This window comes from Ahaetulla prasina, chromosome 3, assembly GCF_028640845.1.
Source record: "Ahaetulla prasina isolate Xishuangbanna chromosome 3, ASM2864084v1, whole genome shotgun sequence".
Taxonomy (NCBI): Eukaryota; Metazoa; Chordata; class Lepidosauria; order Squamata; family Colubridae; genus Ahaetulla; species Ahaetulla prasina.
In genome coordinates, this window is record NC_080541.1 from 101,408,862 (window position 1) to 101,423,546 (window position 14,685).

Consider the following 14,685-nt stretch of genomic DNA (forward strand, 5'->3'; position numbering starts at 1 on the left):
GTGGGCTGGAGCAAGCAGCACCAAAAGCAGATGGAGGGAGAGGTGTGGGGCAGGGTGGAAGGCAGATGATCCTGACATGCCGTGTAGGCCGCAGGCAAGCCGAGAAATGCGAAGATGAGCCTCCCACAGCCTCCCAACCATTCTGGCCCACTGACTTGGCTTTCCTGTGGTGCATCCAGATTGTCTGCCTTTCCCCCCAAGCCTCTGCCTCTGTCTGCTGCTGGTGCCGCCACATGAAGGTGAGCCTCTTGCGGCCATCTGCCACTCCGTCCCACTGACTCAGTTTTCCTGTGGCCTGCACAACATATCCAGATCATGTGCCTCTCCTTGCCTCTGCCTCCGCCTGTTGCTTGGACAGGTAATCAATTCACCTGTGCTGTGTGGGCTGCTGTTGCTAGACACTGTTGACCCACATGTGCTTGCTACCTCCTGTGCTGGCCACCCCCACCCCCTTCACTAGGGCTTATTTTTGGGGTAAGGCTTATCTAAGACACTAAAATCAGACTAGGGGTTATTTTCAGTGTAGGTCCTATTTTTGGAAAAACATAATAGAGCAGCAACGTATACTATTCAGTACAGCTTACAGGACAATACCACTCAGTTCAGCTTTTTTTAATGTATAAGGAATCAATCAATCAAAAGGATAGAACTTTCAAGAGTCACTTGAGAACTGAATTAGCATGGACGTTCTCAAAGCCTTTGGATGATCTAGCTTTAACCCTTTAACAGCGAAATAAAGATGAAAATAGGATATCAGGAGATCTCTTCTCTGTTCTGCATCATTAAACAGTCTGGCTGTTGAGGATAATATATCCAACAAGTCCCTCTTGACTACAAATAGCAAATGAGAGAAAGTGACTGAAATTGCTGAAAACATTGAGTGTGCATATTTCCTTAAAAATTAGTTATAAAGTCTGGTAATTTAAAACATATTCCCTCATACGGAAAACTAAAATAGTGTAGCATTTCAATAATTTTGATGGTGTTGCATGCACATTCTATTTAAAACTGACAAACTGATCTAGTATTCTGCATTTGAGACTAAAAAAGATGCTAAATTGTAAAAAGGTGTCAAAATTATTTCTGGCATTATTCATAATGTGTGAAAAATGGAAGCAAAAGTACGGACAAACAAAGATGTTTAAAGGTTTAAGATCTGAAAAGTATAATATAAGTATTAAAACTGATAGATGAAGTATATTTACATACATACCTATTTTGATTTCAAATTCATATGTATGCATAAAGACCCATTGCAGGCCAAAATAATTGTAGTATTAGAAATTAATAGTTGAGTAATTGTTGAACAATATACATACAATTTACAGTAAAGCAGAGTTTAAGATAATTGAATGGCTGCACTGAAAAAAGCTGTTTTTCACTTGATTTGAAACCTCTGCCATTTCACCTATGATACTCATTTACATAGGCAAATTATCACTTGATAATAGCAATAACTATATATTGAATAAGAACGAGCTGAATTTGTACTGATTTTAAAGTTTATGCTTTATGTCTTTCTCTCTAATGATATTATGGGGCTAACATCCCAACCCATTATTTCTTTTCTCTTATGGCTTTTTTCTGGACTATTAAGCTATAAATTCACTGAGAGCATAAATGAATTGTAAGTTATATTAAGAGGAGCATTCACCCAGACAAATGCATTCTAAACTGATCATTCGGCTTGAGATATCCAACTGGCAGCCTACTAGCTGAATAAGTCCCAGAGCAATTATCCAACCTCTTTACTGTGGCTGACTTAAAATGTTGTCAAATTATATTAAAATAGGGATTGCACATTCTAATGCTACATCTCCTCCTTGAGTTGTGCCTGTCATGCATATTTGCAACTCTCTGTGTTTGGGTGTCTGTGTCTAATCTCAAAATGAGTTGTGCAGGCCCCTCTATAGAAGTGTTGCCAGTGGTGGGATTCAGCCAGTTCGCACCACTTCGGGAGAACTGGTTGTTAACTTTCTGAGCAGTTTGGTGAACTGGTTGTTGGAAGAAATCATAAGGGCAGAGAATCGGTTGTTAAATTATTTGAATCCCACCACTGGATGTTGCATGTACAAGTTCTCTGTAGCAAGCAAAATGAAATATTGCTGCTGAAAAGGTCACTATCATTTTAAATAAATACAATAGGAGATCATTCAGATTGCTTAATATTCTCTCAAGACTTCAAAACCAACCCTGTATGGGAAGGATTTTGAAATTAATTAATTAAGATTAATTTTGAATTATTAATTAATTGATTAAAAGGAAATAAATGAAGTTAGTTATATTAATTAAAGAATTAATATGTCATTGTTACTGAAGATTCCTTTTTTTCGACACCAGTATGACTTTAAAATACAAATAACACAATACCGACTTTGTCTTGATTTATAGGAAGAAACGTAACTGAATTCTATTTTATCTTTGTCACAATGTTTTGCAGCAAAGCCAATATCCGACATACTGTATAACATTTAGAGAAATATTTTGCCGTGGAAGTAGAGATGGCCAAAGATTTAGAGTCTAAAGCATAGCTTCAAAATTACACACACATTACAAAAAGGAATACAGGAAAAGACCGAAGTGATTAGGGTAATAAATCAGTGGAACTTAAACTGGTTCTCACTGAACTTTTTCACACTGATTTCAGTGCAGTCAAAATATTATTAACTTAATGTGGATTCGATTGTGTTTATGTACCACATTTCTGTCATGAAGCTGAATCATAAATGATTTCCTTGTGGTCTTTAATCCACATAGCACTTAGAAGCAGGATCCCTTAGCTTCAGCAGCTGAACTACATTGTTTGTCCTCAGGCTGTACCTTAAATGTGGTAAACATTCAGACTGGAATAATGTCATTTTTTATTTACGAGCATTTAAAGGCCAAATTGGTTGCTGTTAAGAAGTTAAGGTTGTATAAAATGAAACCAAAGGTATGCAGAAGAGCAGTAGGGAAGTGCTGAGGAAAATATATTGGTGTGTTATCAGTTTGAGGGATACAACTGATAACTTCTATCAGGAGAGATGCTTGACTGTCAGAGAGAAAATGCATTTGTCTTCTGCCTGACTGTATTTGAGTGACTTCATGGTTACACCTTAGATTATCTTTTCCTGCTTATAAACTGAAGTATGTATTTGTGTTAAGTAATGTTATTTCATTTCACATATGCCTTGCAAATAAAACATTTATCTTGAGAGGAATACTGATGATTTAATTCATGTTTATGTAAATAGGTGTGTATGCAACATAGATTGTAGCGGCTACAGTTTCAACCCTGTTTGTGCATCTGATGGAAGTTCCTATAATAACCCATGCTTTGTTCGAGAGGCATCTTGCCTGAGGCAGGAACAGATTGACATCAGACACCTTGGACATTGCTCAGGTACCTTTAACTTCACTTTTCAATAGTGATTATTTCACTAGATGATTGACTAGAAATAATATTGCTTATATCTGAGATAAGGCTTTCTTTGTGGTTCTGCTTTCATAAAATCACAAACTAGGCAAAACGTTGGCTTCCATTAAGAATTACAACGCTTTGCTTTGTTCTCATTGAAAAAGAACTCAAGTCTTTATGTATGTAGTGGTTTTCTTTTAAACCTTAAATGAAATACAAGACGTTATGCTTGAAGGACTTGTGATCCAGGAAGCAGAATAAACTGTATAATTAATAAAAAATAGAATATGTGTTCTACGAAGGAAAAAAAATTACATACTTATGTTTCATTTAATTTTATTAAAGATTATAATTACAGTAGTAATCGGAAATACTACTGCCATTATGTGAGGTTTGATGTATTCATTTATTTTAAAGAATTCCTCAATATAGGCATCAGGACACTTGTTTTTCAATAATTTCATATATGGCAAGGCTATTCCTGCCCTCTGCCATACAATTTCTTGATGATTCATTGCTTACTCAAGGATCAAATGCTGTTGGGCACACTCTATTTTTTTTTAACAATCAAGTATATTTACTATTAAAATGGCTTTCATGTGTTGGTAATGAATGAAGGTTATCTGATGCATTCTGTCAGGGTTGACACATTCCTCATGGTTTTCAGATGCAGCCAAAAGTTTAATCCTTTGTAAAAAGCAGACAGAAAAAAGTGTTGTAGACAAAATCCTCAGATGTTACTGATAATCGTGGATGTGGTATTCATTAAGTTGGTTATATTCAAATAAAAGATGATTGATGTCAGGATATACCTTGTTTCAGAAGATCCTACTCAAGTTACAGAAAGATCTTGACAGACTTGAACATTGGGCGCTATCTAACAAAATGAAATTCAACAGTGAAAAAAGTAAGGTTCTACATTTAGGCAAAAAAAACCCAAAATGCACCGGTACCGTATATGTGGTACCTTGCTCAATAGTAGTACCTGTGAGAGGGATCTTGGAGTCCTAGTGGATAACCATTTAGATATGAGCCAGCAGTGTGCAGCAGCCGCTAAAAAAGCCAACACAGTTCTGGGCTGCATAAACAGAGGGATAGAATCAAGATCACGTGAAGTGTTAGTGCCACTTTATAATGCCTTGGTAAGGCCATACTTGGAATATTGCATCCAGTTTTGGTCGCCACGATGTAAAAAAGATGTTGAGACTCTAGAAAGAGTGCAGAGAAGAGCAACAAAGATGATTAGGGGACTGGAGGCTAAAACATATGAAGAACGGTTGCAGGAACTGGGTATGTCTAGTTTAATAAAAAGAAGGACTAGGGGAGACATGATAACAGTGTTCCAATATCTCAGGGGTTGCCACAAAGAAGAGGGAGTCGGGCTGTTCTCGAAAGACCTGAGGGTAGAACAAGAAACAATGGGTGGAAACTGATCAAAGAAAGAAGCAACTTAGAACTAAGGAGAAATTTCCTGACAGTTAAAACAATTAATAAGTGGAACGACTTGCCTGCAGAAGTTATGAATGCTCCAACACTGGAAATTTTTAAGAAAATGTTGGATAACCATCTGACTGAGATGGTCTAGGGTTTCCTGCCTGAGCAGGGGTTGGACTAGAAGGCCTCCAAGGTCCCTTCCAACTCTGTTGTTATATTATATTATATTTTACATTACATTTAATACATAGATACATACATACATACACACACACACACACACATATGCGCACGCGCACACACTGTATATTTATAATTCAGGCAAAAATGAATAATTTGCTGATTGTATAGTATAGAAAAAGAAATATCTTGATATATTGGCAAGAAACATATACCTGTAAATTTGATGATCTTTCAGTAATCCACAGAAATGATTTTATGGCAGCTGGGACAGTCAAAGTTCAAAGTTTGGAAGCATCTTTTTGATTGATTATAACCAAAGCAAATTTTTAAGTTTCCTGGTTTCTAGGGTATGAGCAAAATGCTCTGCTCGCAAAACACCTAAATTCTGGTTCCTTATGTCCAGATAGAACAGAAGAGAAGCCACTGGGAAGATCATATGGGCCAATATGTTAACCACCATTTGTAACGTTCTTGGCCCATGTGACTTTGATCTTCCCTTTCTCTCCCTCGTCATATGGAAGCCCATAGTATTGTCAATAGCTAAAGGGAAGTGGGCAAAATGTTAGGTACACACATGTAGAATGCAAAGCAACTATTTTATAATATTCTGCCTATTATACAGGAATCTACTGAGACGGCCAGCCTTAACCTGGGAACAGATAGATAAAGCTCTGTGGAACTAAAAGGGGGGACGGAGACTGGATCTTTGCAGTTGTGCAATGATTTAAAGTTAATTCCATGCTAAAGCCCCCTCCCCCTCCCCCCCCCCGCCTGGCTAGCTGTTTCCCAATATCAAAGAAGTCACTGGGGAAATGTTGAAATGGGCAGTTGTATATGCTTCCCTTAAAGCCAAGGAAATTGGCAGTCCACAGTGGTGGCTGAATTACTGTAAGGAATGAAAAGAGCTTGGAAGATCAAGCTGGTGAACTGACTGATTGAATAACCACATTTCAAATGGCTGTTTGATGTTACGAATAGCATAAGTACAGAAAGGAAGGTGCTGGAAAAATTGGTGGTGCTGGAAAAAGGCCTGAGTGGAATTCAGGCCTTGTGGAAAAACAGGGAGAAGATACTCAAATCCCATCATCCTTACTTAATAAGGTATCTCCAAAATTTGTCTTGGTCTAGATTAGGCAAAATGCTCTAGGTTTTTCTTCTGCTGCACCAAGGCCAATCTGGGACAGTTGGAATAGCGTTTCTGAGACATAATATACAGTATTTGCTTCAGTTTTGTACACACCTCCATTTATTTTCTAGGAAAGACTTCTAGATTTTAATTTAGAATTTGTATGACTATGGTCAGGTTAGTGGAATGTCTCATTGCTAGAAAGTTACTTTATAGAATAGAATAGAATAGAATAGAATTTTTATTGGCCAAGTGTGATTGGACACACAAGGAATTTGTCTTGGTGCATATGCTCTCAGTGTACATAAAAGAAAAGATACGTTCATCAAGGTACAACATTTACAACACAATTGATGATCAATATATCAATATAAATCATAAGGATTGCCAGCAACAAGTTATAGTCATACAGTCATAAGTAGAAAGAGATTGGTGATGGGAACTATGAAACGATTAATAGTAGTGCAGATTCAGTAAATAGTCTGACAGTGTTGAGGGAATTATTTGTTTAGCAGAGTGATGGCCTTCGGGAAAAAACTGTTCTTGTGTCTAGTTGTTCTGGTGTGCAGTGCTCTATAGCGTCGTTTTGAGGGTAGGAGTTGAAACAGTTTATGTCCAGGATGCGAGTGATCTGCAAATATTTTCACAGCCCTCTTCTTGATTTGTGCAGTATACAGGTCCTCAATGGAAGACAGGTTGGTAACAATTATTTTTTCTGCAGTTCTAATTATCCTCTGAAGTCTGTGTTTTTCTTGTTGGGTTGCAGAACCGAACCAGACAGTTATAGAGGTGCAAATGACAGACTCAATAATTCCTCTGTAGAATTGGATCAGCAGCTCCTTGGGTTTGAGCTTACTGAGTTGGCGCAGAAAGAACATTCTTTGTTGTCCTTTTTTAATGATGTTTTTGATGTTAGCTGTCCATTTGAGATCTTGCGATATGATAGAACCTAGAAATTTGAAGGTTTCTACTGTTGATACTGTGTGGTCAAGTATTGTGAGAGGTGGAAGTATGGAAGGGTTTCTCCTAAAGTCTACCACCATTTCTACGGTTTTGAGTGTGTTCAGTTCCAGATTGTTTTGGTTGCACCACAAGGCTAGTCGTTCGACCTCTCGTCTATATGCGGATTCGTCATTGTCTCGAATGAGACCAATCACTGTTGTGTCATCTGCGAACTTCAGTAGCTTAACAGATGGATCATTGGAGATGCAGTCATTGGTATACAGAGAGAAGAGAAGTGGGGAGAGCACACAGCCTTGGGGGGGCCCTGTGCTAATTGTACAGGTATTTGATGTGATCTTGCTTAGCTTCACCTGCTGCTTCCTGTTTGTTAGGAAGCTTGTGATCCACTTACAAGTCTGTTCCTGTACCTTTATTAAAGGTACTTTAATCAACTCATTATCCAAAACATAGTCAGGTCACTGCACTTCCTTAGGTTCATCTTCCCTCAAGTTCCTTTCTCATTTCAGGAATAACCTTTTCATAAAATTCTATCCATATTATTGCTTCCCTGGAAGATACACAAACACACACTCCAATTTTCAGATTGCAGAATTTGTTTCTGAACTCCAAAATAGAAACTCCAGAGACTTCCTCTCATTGTGGGGAGTTCAAAGTATGAAGACAACATGAAGGAGACACTTTGATTCCCCTACTTGATAGAGCTGTTCCCCATCTTCACTGAATGACAAGCATCTGAGGGCTTCAGATGTGTTAATAACTTCTTATGTTGTACTATATATTAGAATTTGCTTCTGCCTTTATACATCTTCAGTGATGGAAATGTTTTTATGAAACATCCATGCAGGTATGCATTTCCAAAGCAAAACAGGAAAACAGGTTGCTCCTAGTTGCTATATTCAGGCTACTACTAATAGTAATATTATTAACATTTAATATAATGGCAAATGGTATATACTATCCTGTTAATATGATAAATGTTTGTTATAAACATAAATATAGTAAAATTAAAAATATACTGTAGGTTTTTGTCTTTTGTACAGAAGTGACAGTTAGCTGTGTTTCTTACTCTACATGATTTATTAAGTTCCAGCTAGATATGGGACAAGTCAAAGAACTTAGAGCCGTGATGGTGAACCTATGGCATGCATGCCAGAAGTGCACGCAGAGCCATCTCTGCGGGCGTGTGAGCCATCGCCTATTGCTCTTCCTGGTTCTGGCACACTGGCCAGTTGGTCTTCACGCACGCAGGAGTTCTGGAAAACAGAAGAGCACCCACCCGGTGCGCATGTATGCGCCGGGTGGCTGCTCTTCTGGTTTCTGGCGCACACATGCACCCTGGCCACCTGGTCTTCCAGTTTCTGGCATGCATGTGTGCGCGAGGACTGGTTGGCCAGAAATTGGAAGATCATTTTCCTGACGCAGTTGTGCGCACTGGGCACTCGGTGCTGAAAAGGTTCGCCAACACTGATTTAGAGGGTTTTAAATTATCTGTCCTACAGTCTTATCCAACCAACTTCATCAGACATTGTCATACACTTAAAAAAAAAACATTTTTGTAACCATAGGAGGTTGAATTTTAGTTGATTTGGGATGCCCTTCTGTGCTGATGGAGAACTGTGGAGCATATATACTGTACAGGCCGTATGGTTACATCTGCGATTGACAACAATATCAGGATATTAGGACATTTAAAAAAACCATAAATAATAAAAGAAGTGGAGTTCACATATCCTCCAAACAGCATTAGTCTGCTGGATGTTAGGGTTAGTTTGAAATGGATGATCTAAGATAAAATACAGTATGATTATACCATTTTTTGGGAGAGGGGTGCCTTCAGGTCAAAATTGATTCCTAGAAAGTCCCTGTAGTTTTCTTGGCAAGCTTTCCTAGGATTGAAAAAGAGAGTAACTGGTTCATAGTCACCCAGCTGGATTCATGCCTAGGGTGGGACTAGAACTTACCGTCTCCTGGTTTCTAGCCTCATGCCTTAAATTAAACTGACTGTCATGATTACATATTAAAGGTGGCATAACATGCCTAAATGTTGCTATGTGTTTCACTGCTACACAATTGTGGGAAGAATAGAAAAGTATCATATCTAGCTTCTGAAATTAAACCTTAATAGATTGGGACAGTAAAAGCAATCCTGTTTTAGCCATGCGAGAGGAATATAACGCATGCCATCTTTTATTAATCTGTTTCCTTTGGTAATTGTATGTTAATAGTTGGTACTTTTTTCCCTTCCTCCCAATAGACTCTGATGATTCCAACTTATTAGGGAAGAAGGATGACGGAATGCAGTATCGGCCAGATGTGAAAGGTGGAGTATTAATGCTTATGTTAGCTTTTATGTATAAATGCTAGCTATGGTATAGTAACCGAATCTTGCAAGTCTGCCTCCTCCTTGTCCTCATTCTCATCCTCCTCATATTCCAGTGAACCAGGGAGGCTTTGGCCTGAGCCACTTCTTTTCCAGGACTTAAAGTATGGTTCAGACTTCTTTGCCTGGGTAACAGTTCTTGCATATTTTTGTCAAGGTCACCTCCCCTACTCTCTACCCTAATGGCCTTCAGTTGTTCTAGGATTTCTTAACTCTCACAATTGCCAGCCAGCAGGACTGAGGGCAGCCAAAGACCAAGTTAAAAAATTATGCAGGATGCAGCTTTTGGGAAGACCAGGATAGATAGAAGGCTAATCTTTTTTAATGTACCATTTTACGTACCATTAGGCATAGTTAATATCAGTGGTAGTCAGCCTGGTCCCTACTGCCCACTAGTGGGTGTTCCAGCTTTCATGGTGGGTGGTAGGGGTTTTGTCCGATACTGAAGCACTTTCCTTTTTTTTTAAATTTAATTGACTTTTTAAAAAATTTTCATAGCATTATTTAAAAATATTTTCATTAGGTTTTCATAAAATTCCCCATGACAATTTAAATTTCTGAAAATATGCTATTTGTATCGCCCACGCGTAAGTTTAGTTCATATTACGTAAGTGAAACTAAATGGCGCTATAGTGCGACCACAAACAAAAAGCCTCGTCCCAGAATAGCTCATGCATCTCCACCCACAACCACCCAGTTGTAAGACAAGCAGAGCTGGTAGCCAGCACCAACCCAATCCACGATGCGCGAGAGGCATGCGCAGATGACGATACACGGCACATTACTGTGGAACCAGTGGGCGGTTAGAAAATTTTACTACTAACAGAGATACAAAAGTGGGCAGTAGGTATAAAAAGATTGACTGCCCCTGGTTCATATGCATAGTGAATTAAAAGATTACTAATTACCATATTTTTCAGAGTATAACACGTACCTTTTTCCCCCCTAAAAGAGGGTGAAAATTTGGGTGCATCTTATACACCGAATGTAGCCCCGCCCAGCTTCTCAAATGGAGAGGCTTCAGAGGCTAAAAACAGGCTCTGAAACAGAAGATTCTGAGGCTGAAAAAAAGCCTCTCAAACGGAGGCTTCAGAGGCTGAAAAAAACCTCTCAAACAGAGGTTTCAGAGGCAGAAAAAGCAAGGTGCAAAGAGCTCACAACCAACAAACCTGTTGCTAAAGTTCACCTCTGGAAACAGCTGGTTGGGGGCATTCGGGGAGCCCGATCCACCTGCCAATCAGCCTTTTTCTCCTTTTCTTCCCCCAAAACTAAGGTGTGTCTTATACTCTGGCGCATCTTATAGTCTGAAAAATATGGTATATATTAGTATATAATTATACTTATATTAAGTATATTAATTACATATATAAGGGACGCGGTGGCTCAGTGGCTAAGATGCTGAGCTTGTCAATTGAAAGGTCGGCAGTTCAGTAGTTCGAATCCCTAGTGCCATGTAACGGGGTGAGCTCCCATTACTTGTCCCAGCTTCTGCCAACCCAGCAGTTTGAAAGCACGTTAAAAATGCAAGTAGAAAAATAGGGACCACCTTTGATGGGAAGATAACAGTGTTCCGTGCGCCTTTGGCATTTAGTCATACTGGCTACGTGACCACAGAAACGTCTTTGGACAACTCTGGCTCTTCAGCTTTTAAATGGAGATGACCACTGCCCCCTAGAGTCGGGAATGACTAGCACATATGTGCGAGGGAAATCTTTACTTTAATTATATATTATATAAATCATATTGGAAAACATAGTACAATATGTAGTGCTACATTACAGTGCAATGTAATGCTAGTGTGAAATACTTTATACTTAATTAAGGTTGGCAAATTTCTTATATATAGGACCAGATCCCACCCTTCCGCTGCCTGTCTGGGTGTGGTTAGCAGGTCTGCAGGCTAAGAAATGTGGCAGCTACTGTATGTCTCCAGCCTGTTAGCAAGGAGGCTGCCGATTGGTCACTACTGTTGCCTAGGGTAACCTTTCCTTCAATCCACCCTGGGAACTCAGTTGAGGTTCAGACTTGGCAATCTGTTGCCTACCATTCTGTGCTTTCTTAGCTTGTAATCTGTACAAAAACAAAAAGCAGGCCTGATTTGGCCCATAGGTCATAGTTTGTTGACCCCTTACTAAATTATACTACAATACATATTAGTTCATATAATTATATATTAATTTATTAAATTGCCAATTACTCTATTAATATGATTATATTCTGGGTGTCTTTATGCCCGTCTTTCCTACTTTATTGGGTAGTTGCTGGGAAAAAATGAAGGAGGAAAGAGTATATGCCACTTTGGTATCGAATGAAAGGCAGGATATAAACCATATCACAATAACTAATTCTAATCAAAGATATGTCTGGCATTCTTCTTTAAATATACATATATTCCTTGCTCTAGAAAATATTTAGTGTGCTGGGTTTTTAATAGTTGAATGATTTAGTGGAATAGAAACTATGACAAAAAAAGTGTTAAAATAAGTTGCTGTCCCCCAATTCATTTCAAAGTAATCCATTTTTGCTCAAACACAATTTTACAAGCACCTCTGTTGGCCTTGGCAGTTCTTCACAGTCACATACTTCGAATAATGAAGCCATTTTTATGTATTCAAGAAAATTTAGCATATCAGTAGTTTGTATGGATCTTGTATTTCTTTTGCTCCCCCCCCCACCTTTAACAAATCAAAGAATAGAGCTATGAATTGTCTAAGCCCTACATGTATTTCTTATATTAATGCTACACATAATCCTTCCATGAAGGACTGGAAAGGAAGCTTTCATACATTGTTCTGAGCAATGACTGAATTCCAAACAAAATAGATTTCATGTATTCTGCACTTGAGTTTTAAAAGTGACTTTTAAAACTGGAGGGAATGGGCAAAAGAAGCTATTTCTACAGAAAAGCAATTTCTTCCTCCTGTCACTTTCTCTTCTCACACTTTTATTGTTTATTGGAAAAATTATTGTAGAAGAAAAGAGAAAAAATATGGAAGCTGTGAAATATTTCTGGGGCATAAAGTGGATTTTTAAGGGGATTCATAATAACAGTTTATTTTTTCATTAATCAAATCGTTATTAACTCTTTGAAGATGCACCAGGAATATTAAAATATATTTAAACTTTTGGTATATGCTTAGTTTTCATAAATTTATCAGAATTGGAAAATTAATCTGACAGTTTATCTGTGTTAGTTAACAGTTAGTTAAATAGTTAATAGTTAATAGTTAGTTAAAATCAGCTAAGGAGGCTCTCAATGTATACAGAATAGAATTTTATCAATGTTGGCATTTTGTTTCTGCTCTTTCTGATTTGCCTGACAATTTGATATGTTAGTTTGCTCCACTGAATTGCTTTTTTAAATGCTTATTTATATTTACATTTCATAATGTTGTGCATATATTAATACGTTTAGGAAAACGTTTGTCTTTAAATCTTCTTTCCACTGGCCTACTGTTTAGCTGATGAAGTCTTTTTAAATATCTTTTTTTTTAATTGTATTCATATGAATAATTTCATAATGACAGCAATAGGTGATAACTTGGAGGTGTAAAGAGACTGCATGAAGACTGACAGTCTTGCATAAATTACTGTTTATACTAAACATACTTTAGGGTGCGTTCACACATTCAAGAGCTAGAGATCAAGTAAAAGAGATTCCGTACAGTCTGCTGCTTTCTGGATGACTTGGGTGTAGATATATTAATATAGCATATTTGGAAGATATCAGGTTGGAAAAGTTTGATATGGAGAAATCGGGAGCACTGGTGAATGTGTTTTTAATGATATAGTATGCTTCTTTATCTGTGAAATCAAGACATCAGGGAAATTAAAGATTGGCTTGTACACAGCAATATCTACAAGATGTGCATGTTGTGATTAAAAAAAAGTTAATATGGTTACATGGCCACAATGCATGTAAAAAAGGGGTCAGAGCTTCAACCATGTTGTCATGATTACCATCTTGATTTTTTGACCCTGCCTACAGAAACCATGGCTTCTTCCTCTGCTTTGCCCTATTTAACATAGAGCGTCCTATAGTGGAAAGAATAAAATAATTTGTTTTTTCTGAAATTTGTAAATCTTTACTATCCTGCCTTTTTAATATTTGTAGCCTAAGCTTAAAGATTTACATCTTAGCAATTATCTTCAGTATGTTGACCCAAAACAGGCTGCTCCCTCAGGCACAGAAACTTGAAGCTTTATTTCAGAGCCTTTTTAATTGATAGATTATGTGCCATAAAGTCAGTGTTGTCTCTTCGACCACATAAACACATTTTCTCCAGGAGAATCTTTTCTTAACCTGCTTCTTTAGGTATTCCAAACAATTCACCCGTTGCCATCATATTTGAAACTTTCCACCTTTCTGCTGGTCTTTCACTTCAAAAGCAAAAGGGATGGGGCATCCTTATTTTCTTCTCCCTGCTAATTTAATTTATCAGAATTATGAAGACCCCTTCCTCATACCCCCCTCAAGCTTTCATAATGCTAAGGTGACCAATTTTTTTACAATGAGAAGGAGGACACAAGTAATTTGAAGAAAAAAATATTGTATATAAAAGAAACATTTTATTCATTGCAACAATAATACAGAATACCCTATAATATAATAAATGCATAATAAAAACATTTGTAACTATTTTTATATTGTAATTATGCTTACATGCCTATTAATTATTATTTAAATGAGTACTTTTCCATTGAATGAATATTTTTTGTCAATGTATCATCTTCTAACAATATATTGGAAATATCTGAACAAGAAATATCCTTCATATTGAATTTTATGGCAAGTGCTGTAGCTAGAGTGTCAACATTCAATCTTGATTTCTCACTTTTCCAAAAATCATTAGCAATTGAATAAATAAAATTAATTATTAAAACTGAAACAATAACATAAGTGAATAAACTTGTAAATAAAATTACACATATTAGGAAATTATTAAATAGATAATGAATTAATAAAATGTGAATTATTGTGCTCACCTGTATATGATTGAATATTCATTGAGAAAGAAGTGAGTCTAATGTGTGCGTGTGTGCCGTCTCTTGTTTCAGTAAGAAGTAAACAAAACCACTTGTGTGCGGCGCACTCTTGCACGCGGCACACTCTCTCAAAACAATTCTCCTGTGCAGGGCGTATGCGTCTCATAATCGCGTCTCGCCGCACTGTACCAAGCCTTGACAAATCATCATGTCAAA

The 14,685-nt window shown here is 37.5% G+C and overlaps 1 protein-coding gene across 1 annotated transcript in view; it reads left to right on the forward strand.

Annotated features, from left to right (window-relative positions):
- Positions 1 to 14,685, forward strand: part of TMEFF1 (transmembrane protein with EGF like and two follistatin like domains 1) — a 140,775-nt gene that overhangs the window by 116,139 nt on the left and 9,951 nt on the right. The window contains exons 6-7 of the mRNA XM_058175238.1: positions 3,234 to 3,382; positions 9,358 to 9,423. Of these exons, the coding sequence (XP_058031221.1) occupies positions 3,234 to 3,382; positions 9,358 to 9,423 (215 nt within the window). The remainder of the gene's footprint in view (positions 1 to 3,233; positions 3,383 to 9,357; positions 9,424 to 14,685) is intronic.